This window comes from Bacidia gigantensis (genome assembly GCF_019456465.1).
Source record: "Bacidia gigantensis strain McMullin 20006 chromosome Unknown contig_245, whole genome shotgun sequence".
Taxonomy (NCBI): Eukaryota; Fungi; Ascomycota; class Lecanoromycetes; order Lecanorales; family Ramalinaceae; genus Bacidia; species Bacidia gigantensis.
In genome coordinates this window covers 469,776-486,919 of record NW_025408601.1, presented here as the reverse complement: position 1 = coordinate 486,919, position 17,144 = coordinate 469,776, and the positions used below count along the sequence as shown (strand labels likewise).

General features: G+C 48.2%; 5 protein-coding genes across 5 annotated transcripts; 1 reads left to right on the top strand and 4 right to left on the bottom strand.

Moving 5' to 3' along the window:
• Positions 1 to 685: 685 nt before the first annotated feature.
• Positions 686 to 4,769, bottom strand: KY384_005253 (uncharacterized protein; the record flags this gene model as incomplete). Its single annotated transcript, XM_044813754.1, has 4 exons — positions 686 to 1,639; positions 1,692 to 4,415; positions 4,527 to 4,637; positions 4,698 to 4,769. The coding sequence occupies 4 exons, from the start codon at positions 4,767 to 4,769 to the stop codon at positions 686 to 688; spliced, it is 3,861 nt and encodes a 1,286-aa protein (XP_044669055.1).
• A 469-nt stretch (positions 4,770 to 5,238) lies between these two features.
• On the bottom strand, positions 5,239 to 6,398 carry KY384_005252 (uncharacterized protein; the record flags this gene model as incomplete). Its single annotated transcript, XM_044813753.1, has 3 exons — positions 5,239 to 5,452; positions 5,505 to 6,314; positions 6,370 to 6,398. The coding sequence occupies 3 exons, from the start codon at positions 6,396 to 6,398 to the stop codon at positions 5,239 to 5,241; spliced, it is 1,053 nt and encodes a 350-aa protein (XP_044669054.1).
• Positions 6,399 to 7,415: 1,017 nt separating this feature from the next.
• Positions 7,416 to 8,996, bottom strand: KY384_005251 (uncharacterized protein; the record flags this gene model as incomplete). The annotated part of the gene is made up of 4 exons (XM_044813752.1): positions 7,416 to 7,590; positions 7,894 to 8,025; positions 8,497 to 8,600; positions 8,685 to 8,996. The coding sequence occupies 4 exons, from the start codon at positions 8,994 to 8,996 to the stop codon at positions 7,416 to 7,418; spliced, it is 723 nt and encodes a 240-aa protein (XP_044669053.1).
• A 1,394-nt stretch (positions 8,997 to 10,390) lies between these two features.
• On the bottom strand, positions 10,391 to 15,101 carry KY384_005250 (uncharacterized protein; the record flags this gene model as incomplete). Its single annotated transcript, XM_044813751.1, has 4 exons — positions 10,391 to 11,820; positions 12,282 to 12,579; positions 12,642 to 12,830; positions 14,019 to 15,101. 4 exons carry the CDS (start codon positions 15,099 to 15,101, stop codon positions 10,391 to 10,393), a joined length of 3,000 nt encoding a protein of 999 aa, XP_044669052.1.
• Positions 15,102 to 15,633: 532 nt separating this feature from the next.
• KY384_005249 (uncharacterized protein) lies at positions 15,634 to 16,971 on the top strand (the record flags this gene model as incomplete). Its single annotated transcript, XM_044813750.1, has 2 exons — positions 15,634 to 15,748; positions 15,818 to 16,971. The coding sequence occupies 2 exons, from the start codon at positions 15,634 to 15,636 to the stop codon at positions 16,969 to 16,971; spliced, it is 1,269 nt and encodes a 422-aa protein (XP_044669051.1).
• Between the last annotated feature and the right edge of the window lie 173 nt (positions 16,972 to 17,144).

The window sequence follows — 17,144 nt, the reverse complement described above, 5'->3', positions numbered from 1 at the left end:
CACTGACCGACTATTCACGCTTCATCCACGAACACACCCGCCGCCAGATGTCCGTCTCCATCCCCCAAGGCTACGAATCACAACTGCAGAAGGGCAATTTACGACGCGGTCGAGACAGCAGAAGTGAAGGCAGGGGCGTGAACTCGATGGCGCAGTTGAGCCCGGAGAGCAGTATGGAGAGTAATGCGTCGAGTGCGTGAGCATTGGGCGAGTTGGTGTGGGAGCTGTCGGACTGTATGTGTATATATGACTATGTATGTGTTTGTGGTGGTGATGGTGATGGTGATGGTGATGGTGGTGGTGTATAGACCTTTGAGCATTATGGCCTGTCTTTACTGCGAGGTATTAGCGTTGTATGTATAGAAGCGTGCTGCATTCCGCGGCGTTGTGATGTGCATAGCAAACGTTGACATAAGTACTCCTCGTTTTTACTGTCGACATGTATTCAAGTGCTTGCCATAACTGCCTTGGGGGACGTACTTAAATGATACAGCAAGTGCGCTGCAGCCATCAGTCAGATGTAGGTGCCAATAAACAGGGACTGAGTGCACAACGATCAGATTGACCAACCGTCCCAATGCAATTCAGTATCCATACACCTAGCAATGCCCAAACAAGTACTATTTCCAACCCGCAACCAATAAAAGCCTCTCTAGATCGGACCTCGTGCAAATGTACCTATATATCAGTCGCGAAACCGTGCACCAAGGCCACTTCCCGCCCGAGCCATCGCATGTCCGCCTTGCCCCAGTAGACCCGGAGCGGGGCTGACTCCTCGACTTCCAGGACCTCGCGGGCTCTTGGGCTGCACCGAGCTACCTCTTGTTTGTACACCAGCCCGTCCACGCTTGATTTCCACCATTTCCCGCTCTAATTTTTCCACGAAGGAGTCTCGCTGCTTGACCGTTTGTTTCAGCCGCTGCACTTCCTTCCGGAGGCTCTTCGTTACGTCCTCATCACGCAATCTGCGATTCTCCACAATATTCGATTCTTGCTTCTTGCGTAGCTCCCCCACTTCGGTCTTCAACGGCTCGAGCTCGTTGCTGAGATCTGCCGCGGCCGAAGATGCTGCCTGGTATTGCTGACGGACAAACCCAACTTCGGATTCATGGTTCGTGATAAGTTTGTTCAATCTCGCAACTTCGGCCTCGATTTCACGTTGGTGTGTTACGTTGCGCGCTGCAGCGGCGATCTCTGAATTCGAGTGATTGTTCAGATGGGCTTGTTGATCGGCTATCTCTTTCCGAAGCGCAATACGGTCCTCGATTAGCGTTCGATAGTCTGTCTGAAGCTTTTCGAATTTGTGTGCAAATTTTTCCAAAGCGATTCTGTCTCCCTCATGAGATATCTCAAGGTCACCGTGCTTCCGACGAAGCTTCTCGAAATCGTGTTGACGAATTTCCGCCCATTCTTGCAAGTCTTTCACCATATGAGTTTTCTTTTCAAGATCACGTTCTACCTCTGACGGTTCACGTTCCTTTGCCTGCCTCACTAGCTCACTCGGCTGCGCCTTGATCAGCCAGAGACCCCGCACGAAACGATCAAGACTCACGTCAAATTCATCTGAGATAGCTGCATATTGTTGCCCAATCTTCTGCTTCTTACTTTGCACTGCTACCGAGTCACTCCATTCAAGATCCTATAGTATTAATCAGCCGTATATTGATAGCATTGGAGCGGAATCTCCTAACAAAAGGGCGTTTTCCCATCTTAGCGCTTCTAATCTTCGGTGCGGCTTTGCTGGGCCAGTATCTCAGCTTTGGCTTGTATTCATCAGAAATGTCTGACCGAGCATCTGACAGGCTAGAGTCCGATTCCATATGTGCAATGTCATCAATAGGCTGGAGCGGAGGGAGAGGCCAAGTGTCAGCCGATCTATCTCTGATCAATTCGCTGGCGTATGGCGCGATCCGCTCAGCTGCGACGTTTGGAGTCAGATCTGGTGGCACGACAAGGCCGACTCTTTTCTGTGTTTGCAGCAACAAGTATACTAACTTCTGTAATCGCTCAATCGGATTTAGCGTCCTCGGAACGCAAAGGTCGATGTGTTCTAAAGATGCGTATACCAATGGACGAAGGACCGGGATCCGAGACGCATTCCAATGAGTAGCTACGAAAGCCTCTTTCTCGAAGGTTTCGTCAAAGCCAACAATAAGATGGGGTTCGGGCAATCGCAAAGGATCGCATTTGGCGTTTTCGTCGGACCGTGCCAAAAAGACCGTCAGACCAGTCTCAATGTTAGGAGCTCTTGCTTTAAGATCCTCTCCAACTCTGTACCACTTGACTTGTTTGGCGTTAAGAAAGATTTCGATGATGCTCATCAAAGGCCCAGGTTTGGCAACAATATATAGATCAAGCGTTAGGTTTCCGGTTCTTTTTAGCAGCTGGCCGAGGAAAGCAAACTTCGCGCTGCATGATTCGGCATACTCAGCCTCACCTTGAGGATCTAGATCCTCTTGACTTGCCGGTCCACTCCCTTGTAAATCAATATGAGTGCTTACTTTGCTCACCTCCTCAAGAAGGCGGTTAATCGACTCTACCGTATCTCTTTTACACGGCTTCTCTTCGAAAAACTTTTTCATTGTTCTTGCATAATACCTTATTGTAGTACAATACTGCTGCTGAATCCGGGCTTGCATTGGAAGGGGAATGACGTGCTCTCTGTCGGAAATGTTGCAGAGCCTGAGGATGCTCTCTTCCGGCGAAATGGATACTTCTTTATGTAAAGAAAGCTTGCTTGGAGTTATGGGCGTATGCGGGACTGATTGGGATTGTATTGCACGATTGAGCGGCACTGGTGCTGTGTCAAGTTCCAATGGCTTTGCCAGCAGTCTACTCGGCTCCTCTGTTGCCTGATACGGCAGTCTGTCGGGGATGATAGAGGGCGATTTCACAGCCCTTGACGAATTAAAGGCCGATGAAACTGTTGACATAGCTGGAGGGTGTCTTGCTAGTGGAGATGAAGGTCCTGGAGACGGTGCCATTTGTTTTGCAGAAGCTAAATTAGTAGGAGAACGGATCTGAGGGGTAGTAGGCAGACTTGCAGGCCTCGGACGCCTTTGTGCATCTCGATTTGCGTTCGAAGGAGTATCAAGACGGTGTGGAGATCGCAGGCCTGCTGTATGCTGCGTTGGTGATCTTGATGACGAATTGGAATTTTGTGATCCAGTGGAAGCCCGAGAATGTTCGGCTCGAAGTTGGGCAAGTCGGTTTTCCATTATCTCGCTATTACGTCTCGTAGCTTCCCAAGCGGACCTATTTGAGGAATTTTGTTGTCCATTGTTATCATCTAGGATGGGACTCTCCATCACTAGAGGAGGAGAGTAGAGTGAAGTGGTATCGTCTAGACTTGAAAAATCTTGAGGCTTCGGAGGCGGAGGGCTTTTTTGTGACTCTAAACTCGACTTGTTGGCAAGTCGTTGAATTGCACTCTGTAGAACTTCCGACAGTGGGCGTATATCACAACAGGACAAAAGCCCACTGCTATCGTCGGTGGTGGTAGCTTGAGAGATCTTTTCTTCAGTCGATTTAATTGTCTGTTGCAGATTTGGTGGGGAGGGACACTCGGCCGCTTTCCTCAACCCAGAGCAATGACGAAGACCTAGAGGGGACTCTGCGATATATTGGGTAGCGGAAGGCGAGCTCACTTGCTTTACAATTTGGACCAAACTCGTCGATGAAGCAGAAGCCTTTCTCTCTGTGGAATCGGGTACCTCAAGACGAATACTTTCCTGGCTGTTCGACAGTACACGATTCACTCGGCCTGTATCCGAGAAGGTCCTTGGTAACGATGGCGGAGTACGGGACAAAGATAGAGTTTGTGCACTGTCAGGGATAGTTGATGGAGGTGCAGAAATTGATCTTCGAGATTTATACCTGGTGGCGCGACCAGCAGAGAACTGAGCTGGAGTACTTGCTGGAACTTCGCGATTGGATGACTGTGGTAAAGCCTGTGAATCCGGCACAATGCCTCTGTTCGTTGCGGGTACTTGAGAAGCTACGTTAGATGACGGAAGTTGCGACTGTGTTGGAAGGAGCTGATTACTAGCTGTAGCACTAGCCTGCGTCGACAGAGAAGACTCGTAGGCAGTGTAGAGATCCCTGTCGAGACTGCTATGCTGCGAAACACGAACTATCAGATCGGAAAGGCTTAATGCCTCAAGCGCTCCAGAGGAAGATCGATGTTGTCGGGAGTCTGAAGATATTTTTGAGGGCTTCTCGCTGGATTCAGTCCGATTGCTGGTGGGTGGCCGGTGTTGTCTGGTAATTCGAGTCCTGGGTGCTGAGTATGAAGCTGCTGTAGAAGAATTGTCTGTGGCGAATGTCTGGCGGCCACTGCTTGCTGATCTATTGCGTGGCGCTTGTTTGGATTTCCAGACTTCAACGGCGGTAGTACTCACATTCGCTTTAGGTTGCTGGGATGCATGATCAGCCAATTATCTATTCAGGTTTATTGGAAGAGGATTTCAGTTTTCGGATTAGGGCGGCAGACTTCGAATATACTTAAAGGATCTCATTTGACTCACCCAGTCTGGCGTGAAGGTACGTCCAGTCACGGAGTCGTCGGCCCAATCAATGAGATAATGGTATTTCGTCTCATCAACAATTGCTTTAATGTCGTAAACAGTACCTGAAGACTGGGCCGAACAACTGTAGCTACTCGTAACAGGTGATTGAGAGCTCCAAGTCTCACTCACGATCCTCGACCGTTTGGGATCGGATTCCTGGGAATCATCTATAGTGCTACGTTTGCGTTTGCAGGAAATCATTATTTACTGATGACATGTTGCAAAAAAGAAACCACGAAAAGTCGGCCGTAAGTCTACAGTCGATCCATCGACCTTCCAAAACTGGTACACCGTAAGGATAAGGAAACAGATGAGCAATGACGGAGGATGGTGGGTTAACTGGATGCTTCTCCGTGCTCGAAAACAACCAGTCAGACGAAACAGGCTAAGTTCCTGTATTATATACGCTAGCTCCCTAATTTGCCTCTAAGCCTCCTTGGGATAGCGGCGAAGTCGTGAGCGCGTCCGGGAAACGAGTGAGCGTTTTATGAATGAACCACGAAGAAGGGACATAATGGTCACAAAGCTGAGAATGTTGGAAGATTATGCCTCATCTCATTGACTGTAGTATACAGCGGATTTCCAAAGACAATGCCGCCAAGATTATCCAGTGACAAAGAACGCTAGACGCAAATTCATTCATAGTCATACATTGGCATTCAACCACCACTCATGTCTCTTTAGCTTGCTCCGACAAGGCCTCTTCAGTGATGGTATCCCGCCTCTTATTATGGCCATGATGCTGGCCATTCCCAGTGTGTTTGTCTTGTCGCGCCTGGTCAATTGCGGAGCGCTGCGCGATGCTGTCGTCGTGACTCTTCCAGACTATGGCAGTGTCTGGTGGAAAGGCGAGGAGGCGCTTGATAGTCTCGCTGTAATCAGAACTGAATCAGTACCCGAACCCAAAAAACCCCCAGAAGTCTGAAACAGGCATACCGAATCTTGATGTTGCGCCCACCATCAATTCTAGTCCACACGCTGAGAACATCCTCGCCACTCCTGATGCTCAATACTGCCCCGCAAACTTCTTCACCTGCTTCGGCAAATTGATCACCAACAACGGCGAGTAAGAGATCCTCCCAATAGCGGTCTGCTACACCTTTCTTTAGCCTAACAATCCACTTCCCTCCCTTTTTGTTCTCTTCGTCCTCCCAAACCGGGCGAACGCCTTTCTTGAAGATGTGATAGTCAGAAACCGAGGGCAAGCTCGACGGGCGTTTCAGATGCGAATATGCCGTCCAGAACGCTTCAACAGATGAGAAATGAGCGATCGGAATAGTGGATTTTTCGTAGTCCTGATATTTCGATGTAGGGGGTCGATACCAGATGACCCAAGTGTATTTGATTAGATGCTCGGAGGAAGTGTTTGGTGTCTTATTTGTTATAGACGTCAATGATGCCTTAGGCTTCACCGCAATGCCGTTTGAGCCTTTCGGTGGCTCTTTGTCTTTCTTGTCAACTGTGACAACTGAGTTGCTGAAATCCAGCGCTGATCCAGGAGTCTTCGGCGTCTTTGCGGACGTACCAAAAGATGCAAAAGCGCCTGATCCTAGGCCGAATGCAGAGGAAGCACCGCTTGTGGGGGAAGCGACATTGTTGGTAGAGAGCGGAGTAATGCCGTTCAGAGGGTTTGTTTTGGAGCTAAAGGAGTCAAATCTTTTGGCAGGTTGATACGTCTTCGGCCCTCCCGTCTTGCTCTCGTCTTTGGTGCTTGCATTGATACCTGAGAGAGAGAGCTTGTTGGAGCTACATCCCATCAGGTCAGTCGAAGGAGTCAATGAAGGATGGAGCTTCCACTTACTTCGACCTGCGTTGCCATAAGTTATCCATTGATGGTCAGATTATGGGAGAGGTATATATGGGCGACTGGGGTCCTCAGCAACGCTTGCATCAAATATTAGGATTTGCAGGGAAGCTCTCGGTTCTGTGAAGAATATGGATTGAAGATGAAGAGGTGCTAAATTGTACTTGGAGCGGAGTTCAGAGGTTGAGTACAGGGGATGCAGCGGTAATTCAAGTTGGAGACCAGTGGAAACAGCAAAGAGGGATGAACGAATGGAAGCATGAACCCTTTGTAGTGGTCTTTCTGTTGCGGTCAGGTACGGCGGGCAAATAGCGGCTATTCGGCGCTAAACGCCCGCCACAAGTCCGCAAAGCTACTGTTTCACCAGCCCGGAGAAAATCCTCTTCCTTTTCCTTCCTTCCCACACAAGACCGCCAATTCAAATCCTTGCCAGCCTGAATATACCACTCCTCAGCTGGCAATTCCAATGCGCTGGTCGAGAGTAATCACTATCCGTTCCAAAAACAGTCGCTACGAGGGTTCCTGCTGTTGTGGGAGCCGCCAGGACTGGGGACAACCTGTCGGACGGTACATATGAAATGTGAAGGTTCAAGACCTCAAATTCATATGAGTCTGTTTTTTTATGGACAATGAATGAGGCTTTATGCAATCAGTGAGGTTCGTTTACATCTCATAAGCAGTTCCTGTTTCTATGACGATATACAAGAGCTTCTTCTGGTAATATGAGTTTGCTAGCCGCGTAATACACTCTTTTTGGCGCTGGTTAGGCATGAGATCAAAGGCAAAGACTGATCAACGACTGAAGATTCCTTTAGTACTTGTGTATTGCACCAAAGACCGATGCTAATAATCCTTTTGGAGTAGTCAATGAGCTCGTCGGCCTCTGGCTACGTGCCTCACTGTGGGACCCGATTGCCCCTGATGTCTCTGGCATGTCAACACGTAGCCCGTTTTTCTAAGTACGCTGCTGTTTGAAAAATATACAATGCAAATTTTATAGTTACACCTGCACATCGCACCATTCCAAGAGGCACACCAAGCCCTTATGAAACCTCTAGGGAGAGCGCGTTTTCAAATGCGAGTCTCGCAAAGATGTCTTTCCGTGTATCGTCCTTTAGTGCTACCGAGAATACCCGCTTTCCATAATCCTTTGTCTTCTGGTTCCACTCTGCAATGGCATTCACACAAGTAAGAGCTTGGCCAAAATTGAAGTTCAGGCTGTTACACAGATTCGTCACGTAGAAAGTCACTTGATTGCTATGGAAGTAAAAAGGAGGTGGAGGTGGAAACTGTTGGTCTCTTGGGTAAGTAGTAAAATTCTGAAGGGCGAGCTCCAAAACTGCGAAAAAGTCATTTTTTGAATCGACCTTTGTTGTCAGTCGTGATGATGTTGTCAAAACCAAAGGAGGATTCGAGGTGGGCACGTTAATAAGACTTAAGATACCCGTCAGCGAAACTGCGGATGATGTGGTGCCTCTCCCAGTCCGCGTGTTGATAAAAAGGAGTACTAGGACGGCTTACATTCCATTCTCCCCCTGAACAATATCCATACATCTTCCATTTGCCGACGCTGTGTCACTGGCATTCGTTGTTGCGAGATTGTCACCGCTGATGTCCAAATTGTTCGTTGAAGCTGGAACGGCGAGTGCTGATCTGATTATGCAAAGCAGGCACCAGATGACGAGAGAATGCATTACTACATCTTGCAACAGACTGAAGGATGAGGTCCGACGTTGGATACAAGCTATTTAAGTCGGGTTGCCACCTCTGCAACGGCATCCTAGCCGATGCACAATGTCGTGCAAGGCAGGTCCAATTGCAGAGCATGCGTAGGAGATTAAGGTGGTCTCAAATTTTATCTATTTTAATACCCGGCCTCTAGACCCTGTCTTGCATTATTTTCACCCCATTTTCGAAATCAAGAGTCACGGCGAAGCAAAGTACGCAATCGTTCCAGATCGTGACTTCCTTTAGGAGGGACTTGTTGAGCTTTTAATCTAAGCCTGCTAAAGTGTGCTTGCATCAAGTATTCCTTGTTGACAATCTATTCTGCTGAGATCTGCTGGATGCATCAAGTATTCCTTGTTGACAATCTATTCTGCTGAGATCTGCTGGATGCATGACATCCCATTCTCGACATTCGCGGCTTCGTTCACACCTTCACTCGATCCATGATTCGGGTCGAGCTGAAAAGTCCCCACGAGCGCAGGTCCGTGGATGGGCCTGGTCTGAAAGCGAATAAGCATCAGTAATGCCTCTTGGATGTGCCGATCATCGAAATCCTAGATGTCGAGGGCTCATGTGGTACTTACATTTTCAATCCTGAACGAGCGAGTCCCCCAAGCATCATTTTGAGTGATCCAATGAGCGATAGTCTGCCCACAACGCTTCGCAAGGTTTGCGTTATAAACAGCGCCGCATGGGTTGGTCACGTAGAGTTTGGTACCACCCCATACGTATGGGATATGTCCCTCTCCTATGGGTTCTGCAGGGTGGGCATTGGCATAGATAAAAAAGAGGCCAAAGGCTCTCTCTACGTCGCCTTTGACAAGCATGCTCCGACTCCTAGTCTGGACCCTTACGATGAGCTCTGTGCCACGTACGCGAATGGGTCTGCCATCCATCAGCTCCAGCTGTTAGCTACAAGCAATACGATGGCCTGGTAGAGCGCAACTGGAGAGTTGGAAAGCCTTGACGGCCTTACCTACGGTATCGTATCGCCCAACTTAGACTCATTTTCGGTTACAAGCTGGGTCGTATTTCCAGATAGTGTGGCAGGTGTGGATTGAGGCAAGGCTGCCGCAAAAGTCGCGATTTTAAGCAAGCATAACGCGCTCCAAAGAAGCTTATGAGCCATGGCAAGTGTTGTGGGAAGTGCAACAAGTCCTATGATGGAACGAGTACGTATGCGTTTTGCCCCTTATGATTGTCTTGATGATGATAGTTGACGTGTCTGTATCCTGGGGTTGAAGTAAGTCATGACCTCAACAGGATATTATACACAGCTCCAGCTTGTAAGATGGCTTCACAGTAAATCATTTAGCGTCAATTCACGCAATTGGATCAGAGACGATCATGCGCTTCTGTTTTGTGTATTAATAGCGTGCAGCGTAACCTAGGCTGTTTCAATGCTTTTGACATCAAAACTATACGCGAAAAAACCGTGCGGAAATCGAAGAGTCAGATATGTCTTTGGGACGAAGAAGCCAGTGTGAGGATGAGACGAGCTTCACACTCTCCGTCGCCATTCTTGTATTGCCCAAGGTTTTTGATCAGTCAACACGGAGTCCAGCCTGCGAATAGCATTTACTTCGACTCGCAATGACTTTTTAGCAAGAGCAACTGAGAAGAACGTGGTCGGAATCTAGAAGATACCTCAAAATGACAACAAATAAGTCAAATCTTCAGGATCAACTCAAGTCTAGAATTCCTGGAAATTGAAATCCTCTTGAAATGTCAGTAATTTTTCAAAGCAAGCGTTTTGAAGAAGGGGTTCATGAACTGGAAAAATAGCGCTAGGAAGGAGAAGTCATCAACATATAACAAATAGGGGAATGAATTCGAACATTTTTTTGAAGTAGTATTGCTGCCTCTCTTCGAGTCATCTGCTTATTCTCCACCTGTAAATCGTGGGTCCGAGACAGAGAATTGATCGCTGCCTGCAAGATCCTGTTTTCTCAACACGCTTACTTGAGACGCTTTTAAGCATGATGTTTCCGAGACTATCGGTCTCCATACACTGTAGACTGCCGTCTTGGACAAGTTGTATACGTGACTGCGGCTTCCTTACCTTGATTGATTTCTCAGCCCCTGAGGTTGGAGGGAGTGCTGAGATTCGTGTCATGATAGACAAATGACTGTAAATTGAATTATGCATTCCCAAATGCTCGAAATCAAGATCGTGTTGTAGAAGAAGACGATCTAGCGCGAGACAAGCTAGATGAAGTGTGGAACGTACTCGTTCTACAAGTGTCTTCTGCAGCTTGGAATACTGTAGATACCTCCTCTCAATTATTTTTCATCTCCTTTCCAAGAATGAAGCGTCAGGAATGTCGATGTAGTCAAAGACCCTTGACTCAGTAGTGACAAGCATCTCGGCTTTCTTCCCAATCACTTCCCTGATATTCCCTTGCCATGATCTACACAGGGGCTTCGGCTTCTGATCTTGCACAAGGATCAATCCTCCAACTCGGTGCCCGCACCCAACGCCTCTAAGTTCCAGTCGCTTCAGACATGGCCACTGTACCTGGAGCAGCTGAGGACCAAGGCGTAAGGTAAACTCGTAATCCATCACCCGATAAATATTGACCTTTCGGCCAAAGGCTGGTTTTCTAAGAGGTCCTTGTTCATACACAAAAGTTTCTAAAGTTCTGCTGTTTGCGGCCACGAGATTGTTGACTATGGTGTGGTTCATGCCCATGGCCAGCAGGTACAGCCAAGATGTTTCTTCGGAGTATCGCAGGCCAGCGACTCGGACAGTAAGGTGCTTTAATGATGGGTACCACAGAATAGATCGATCTCGCTGGCGTGCTTCCCCAGCATCAAGCATTCTCATGATCTCGCGCTGGAGCGCAGGTCGTCTGTGGATCCAAACGTAGTCATAAATAGGTGCCTCGCCATGTGTATCGATGATGTGACCCCTTAGGTATTCCAGTGATCTGAGATGCAACGAGACATTACTATATGTCAAGCTCGTCAATACATCTGTTCGAAAGGAGCAGCGTATCGATCCAGAAATGAACGGCTCCAGAGCTCCATTCACATGTAGGGATATTAGTTGTGGCTTGCACGCCAGCTGCCCTTGGGGAGTCATTATGCATAGTGCTTTGTTAGAATTTGGCAGCTGTCCCAAGTTGAGGTGCCGGAGATGCGGCAATTGAGCCAGTATCTCCCATGTGTTGATTAGAGGTCGCCATACACGGTTATAATCTTGACGCCATCGCGCGAAGCCGTCCCCCTTCGGCTCTTCATCGTCTACAAGCGGCAAGTACGTCCAGCACAGACTGCGCACCCAAGAAGCAACATTCGGTAATTTGAGAACAGTTCGCAGGAAGCTCTTCTGTTTTCGAATAAGGGATTCGGGTACTACTTGATGGTCGACTGAGGGGGACAAAAATGCGGAGTCGGCGGCATGCATGCTCAAATCGACGTGACGATAGAGAGATGGTATGACAACCACCAGGAAATTTGTCGACACCTGGCTCAGTTGAAAACGAGTACCTTGGTCGCAGTACTTCGCAATTATGTAGAATATGTCCTCTGGTAAAGTAACGCGTGAGCCGCATCTCACACGTTTGATGCGGGGTTTGGAGGCGTTAAAGTCTTCGGCGAACTTCCGTTTCGAAGCTCTTGGAACGGAGCCAGCTTTCACCGCTAGGCTGGATAGCTGATGGCATAGCAAGCCGAGCCCATCAGATGTGCCTCCAGTGGTGGCGTCGGGATGGGCGTCTTTTGAGACGCAAGTCTTCCTACGGGTTTGTATATCCATACCAGGATTGTCCCCAGTTTTACGTTGTATGTTCCGTGGTTAGAAATGGGACGTGGAGAATTAGGGTTGTACGTCGAAATATAAGTGTTATGTCAGCATTGTCGGCCAAAAGAACAGTGCAGTCACGGGTAGCCACAGCACGTGGTATGTACGTGTCGCACCGAATCATGGCGATTGCGAGATCTCGACACGCAGTTGTACCAACCATCACCATTCGGATAAGTGTTGTATTCATTGTTCGAGGGTACCAGAAGGCTCGCTTAGAGTATTTGAGGGGGTTAAAAAGGAATGGTAGCAAAGACAATGGCTGGGGCAGACTGTCGTTGTCAAGAAAATCGTAGATCAATTACACTGACTATACGTAACCTACGTCGAACATTAATCATGATTTCGGTGGCACTTACATCCAAGCAGAGCTTACCTTTTCTTGCCCCCTGGAAGAAAAACCTAACAATGAATACTTGCAACCCAGCCATACATACCATCAGCCCGCTTTCTACAACGCTGAAATTGAATATTCTTGTCTCCGTGCTCTTCACAGTACTGAAGTTCCTGTTCTCTCTCGTCCTGAAGTATTTCTGATTGCGATTGATGGTTGAGAGGTCACGCGACACCTTCAATATGGACTCTTCAAGCCCAGACGTCTGTTCAGGCGAAGTGGTTTGCTTTGCGGGCAGAAGGGCAGACGGGCCTTCTCCCTCAACCTGCCAATTGAAGACCTCGTTAGCGACGTATCCTAAGGACAATCCTTTGAAGGATACAAAAGGATTGGGGCCTGTACGGCAATCTCAAAGTCCACCATCTTCTCCGTATACGTGCTCATCTCATTGTCAAAGCAGAACCTGTATTCACCCGTCTCCTTAGCTGTAAAGACTGCATCGACTTGGCGCTCTTTGTTGTTGCCCATTATCACATTGTCGCTGGGACCAAGAACGCTGTAATCGATATCAAAGGAGCCGCCAGATTGTACCTACGATATCCACTGTCAGCACAACGCGTGAGGGTAGATGCATTGCCATTTACAGCAAAGTAGAAGGCAATCTTTGCTCCTCGCTGCTGGACATCGTTGAAGAAGCAGGCCCGTTCCCCTGCGGAGAGTTTGTAGGTGAGTGCTGTGCTAGAGACAAAGCCCCATAGAGAAGCCAATGTACCGCACAAAAGCAGTAGCGTTGACTTCATCATGCTATGATCGCGGACTTCCAATGTAGTTTAAGGTCTATTGTTCAGGAGAAAGGCGCAATCCCGTCCTCGTTTGAAGGCAGGTTGTCGCGCCATCAAGGACTTGGCGCTAGCCCCTGAGATCTGGACCTCGTAAGGTACGTGACGGTCCATCCTCCATATCTGACTCGAAGCCATCGCCAGTAGTGGACCAACTATGCGTTCTCGTGGCGTGAGGATGGTCATCCGCTTACAATACCCTAATACTGGTAAATTTACATCACATTGCACCTTCCTTGAGAGTGCCCTAATAGCCCGCTGGGTAGTCATTACAAGGTATATGTAGGCACGTCTCCACCTTCGCAGCAACACATCAGCTCAGGTAAGGAGTTTTGTATGACTGGGGCAAGTCGCCCTAAACTTTACTCGTCGAGGTTCGGAGGTAAGTGGAGTGAGAGCGACAGCAAGCAAGGTATGTCTGAATTAATTCTGGGATTAAGACAGTAAAAACATTCTACATGATATCGTCGCGTGCAAAAAGCTGGACTTGAGCAAAAGTTGGCACATGGTGAGGCGCTGATTGAGATACTATTTTTATCTTCGCTTTCTTCGGATGGTTGAAAGGCAATCCTAGCTGGCTTTCCCTGAATTACAGTCTTTTACCTCGAGTTGTACTCCAAAACATCCGGCGCTGCATGGAATACGTGTTTATCAACAGTCCAAGGCCTTTTCAATACATTCCTTCTCTAGAGTATAATGATTTACTGTTTCAACTCAATCGAATTTGGGGTAAGTCATTCTTGACAGGGAGTGGAGTTGGCTAGCGAATCACAAAGAAACCAGCTCTCAGTCTCTACCTCCCAAATTCGTACTCGGAGACACTTAGCTCATTGTCCCCTCCAGACGCTAAGCGCGAAATCCACTTGAGAATCCCGCTCCATGCCATAAACCAGACAATCCAATTCAACACTGAAACACCCCAACCACTATTTGGACTCACCAGTCTAGGGACTCCTGGAGGAATTTTCTGCTTCTTCTCGACGTAGGAGCGAAGTTTCTCTTCGTATGCCTGAAAAGCGGCGACAGGATTGTTCCAAGATTTGACGATCTCTCCAGCAAGTACGTACGCTCCTAAGATAGCGAGACTAGTTCCCACGCCACTCAGCGGCGAAGGGCCATACGCAGCATCTCCCACCAAAGCTAGCCGGCCGTTGTGCCAAGAGCGTAGCTTGACTTGTGCTATATGCTGGAGATAGAAGTCGTCTGCCTCCTGCATAGCTGAGAGGAGACGCGAGGTTTGCCAGCCGGCGCCATCAAAACGTTTTGTTAATTCGCCTTTTTGTTCAGCAGCGCCGCCTTTCAAGATGTTTTGGAATTGTGCTTCGTCTTTTGGCATTATCGACAGGTATGCACAAGACTCCGTGTCGTTTTTGGGACGTGTTGTGAGGATCCTCGATCCCGGTGCCGTGTGCCATTTCCATAGCTTGCCGTCACGCTCCTCGCGAGGAAGGCTGAAATAAGCTGTGTATTGACCGAGTGAACGTACAGCCCCCTGATCCTTATCTTCTTCAAGAATCACCTTTCGAGTCGATGAACCAAGTCCATCTGCTGCAATCACCAGGTCGAAGCTTGCTATCTTTCCGCCGTTGAAAGTTACGAAAGCTTTTTGCTCATCCTGGGTAATGGCTGTTACAAAAGTTGCATACCTAATTTCGACGTTTTTGTCGTCCATGACGGCCGTGGTAATAAGCTTTGCCAACTCGCTGCGCATGATCTCAATCTCAGATGTTGGATTTGTCTCAAGACTATTCTCATCGATGCCGAAGAACGCAAAGGTGTGGTCTTTGGAGTCAACGAACGCTATCCCTTCCTCGCCTGTTGTCCGAGCTCGGACCTGCTCTAAGATTCCCATGCGTCGGATGACTTCGACAGCAGGCCCACGTACGTCTACACCGAGTCCTGAATTTCGTATCTCGGGCGCTCTCTCTATGAGGGTAATTTTGTGACCGGCTTGAGCTAGCCAGTATGCGAGCGTCGAGCCCGCTATACCAGCTCCACATATGAGGGTGTCAAGCTGTGACATGCTTGTTGTAACGTTGATGTAGAAAGTATCAATCAAGTAATCTTCGCTTAAAAATTGAGGATTTGATGGCCCTATATATTGTTGTCATGAGACATCTTCGTTGGAGGCAAATCTTGACCTAGCAAAGTCCTGCAAGAAATTGGACAGCGTCTAGTACAAGGTCCCTCTATTGCTGTCTACGAATGTTTGACCGGTCCTGCACTGTAACTCAACGGATCGAAGTCTATCACTGAAATGAGCTCAATTTCAGCGGGAATGAACTCATGCTTCAAGCTTGTGGCTGAAATTGGAACAGAGTCCATACGCTGTTTGGTCGTCAAGACCGCCGTATTCGTAAAGCTGCTTAGTCAGAAAAAACCCCTTTTCCGGCGTTCGTTGGTGACGTCCGTCGTCATATGTTTTGCACGTGGAATTCAGCTGCAATCATTTCCTTGAATTTGTGCAAGGAATCCTTAAAAACCTTTCAGTACTGACAAATGAGTGAGATATGTATTGATTTCCCACTTCCCCGATCAAATTTCAATGACTGAGGATGGCCTTCCCACGAAACTCATTGCGAGCGTTTTTGGGCCACGTAAAACCTAGACTTTGGCATCATGTTGAAGCAGGCCTTAACATAAACATTGTGGTCGGCAATCAATCTGCAGGTGCTGACTGCTTGAAGTTCATCTAAACCCTGTCTCTGATTACAGCTCTAGACCTTGACTCGTTTACAGCATCAGTTCTTTACTCTTACATAAGATCTATCTCTCCGCCCCAAAACGCACATTCACCGGTCTATGTCCCGTTACTGAACCTACAGAAAAGTGGCTTACGACTTCGCCCTGAGTTTAACGTTGTATGCCAACACGCTGGCATTGAGCCCAGTGCACTTCTGACTCTTGAAGACTTGCCTGAGACGGCTATAGAGAGCGAATATGTCCATTGGATCCTTGTAGACCATAACAAACCGACAGGAAGTCTTGAGACAATACCGAGCGGTAAGTTTGAGGGTGTGATAGATCACCATGAAGATGAGAGCTTCATTCCATCATCATGCAAATGTGAACCTCGAATTGTTGAGAAAGCAGGATCTTGCACCAGCCTTGTGACTCGCTATTTCAGATCAGCATGGGATGCAATATCGAATGATGATTTATCTACTGGCGCCGCTCACGGCCAAGGTGAGACAGCTATCAATGACCGGGCGTTTACACGCGGATGGGACGCACAGCTTGCGAAGATGGCACTTGCAAGCATACTAATCGACACGGTCGATTTGACTGCATCAGGAAAGGTTGAGGCAGCCGACCGGGAGGCTGTCGACTACCTCGAGGCCAGGATTAATTTGTCCCCGCTAGCGGCAAAATCATGGGACAGGAAAGCGTTCTTTAGCGAGGTCAATGGTGCAAAATCCAACATCGGAGGGCTCTCTTTCGGAGAAGTGTTGATTAAGGATTACAAGCATTGGACCGTTGGACGAAGTGACATCGGAATCGGCAGTGTAGTGAAAGATTTGGGATTTCTGCAGCATAAGGCGGAACAAGAAAGAGGAGTTCGTAGCGATCAGGGCCCATCTTTCCCAAAAGCGTTGGACTTTTTCATGGAAAAGAACCAGCTTCATGTCTTCGCAGTCATGACAGCTTTCACGGAGGACAACACATTTCAACGGCAGTTGCTTTTGCAGGCTGATTTGAAGATAGAGGGGATGAAGGAGAAAATCGAGGGCTTTAGTCAAAAAGCGGCGAGGGAACTGAATCTTGAGGTTCTCAAATTGGACTGCTTTCAAGCTTCCGTATCAGACAATATTTGGAGGAAAGCCTGGTCGCAGAAGGATCTTAGCAAGAGTCGAAAGAAGGTTGCACCCATGCTCAGAGCAGCCATGGAATGAAAAGAAACATGCAAATATGAGGATCCCGATGTGGTGCATGTGCATATGTCACTGAGCATGAACCACTTGGTCCAAGAGCCCCACTCGTCTCTTATCAATCCACAGCCTCTATTTCCGAACATTTCTCCTTCTTGCACTCACTATCGAGCCTCCATCACACCACCCCATCTCCA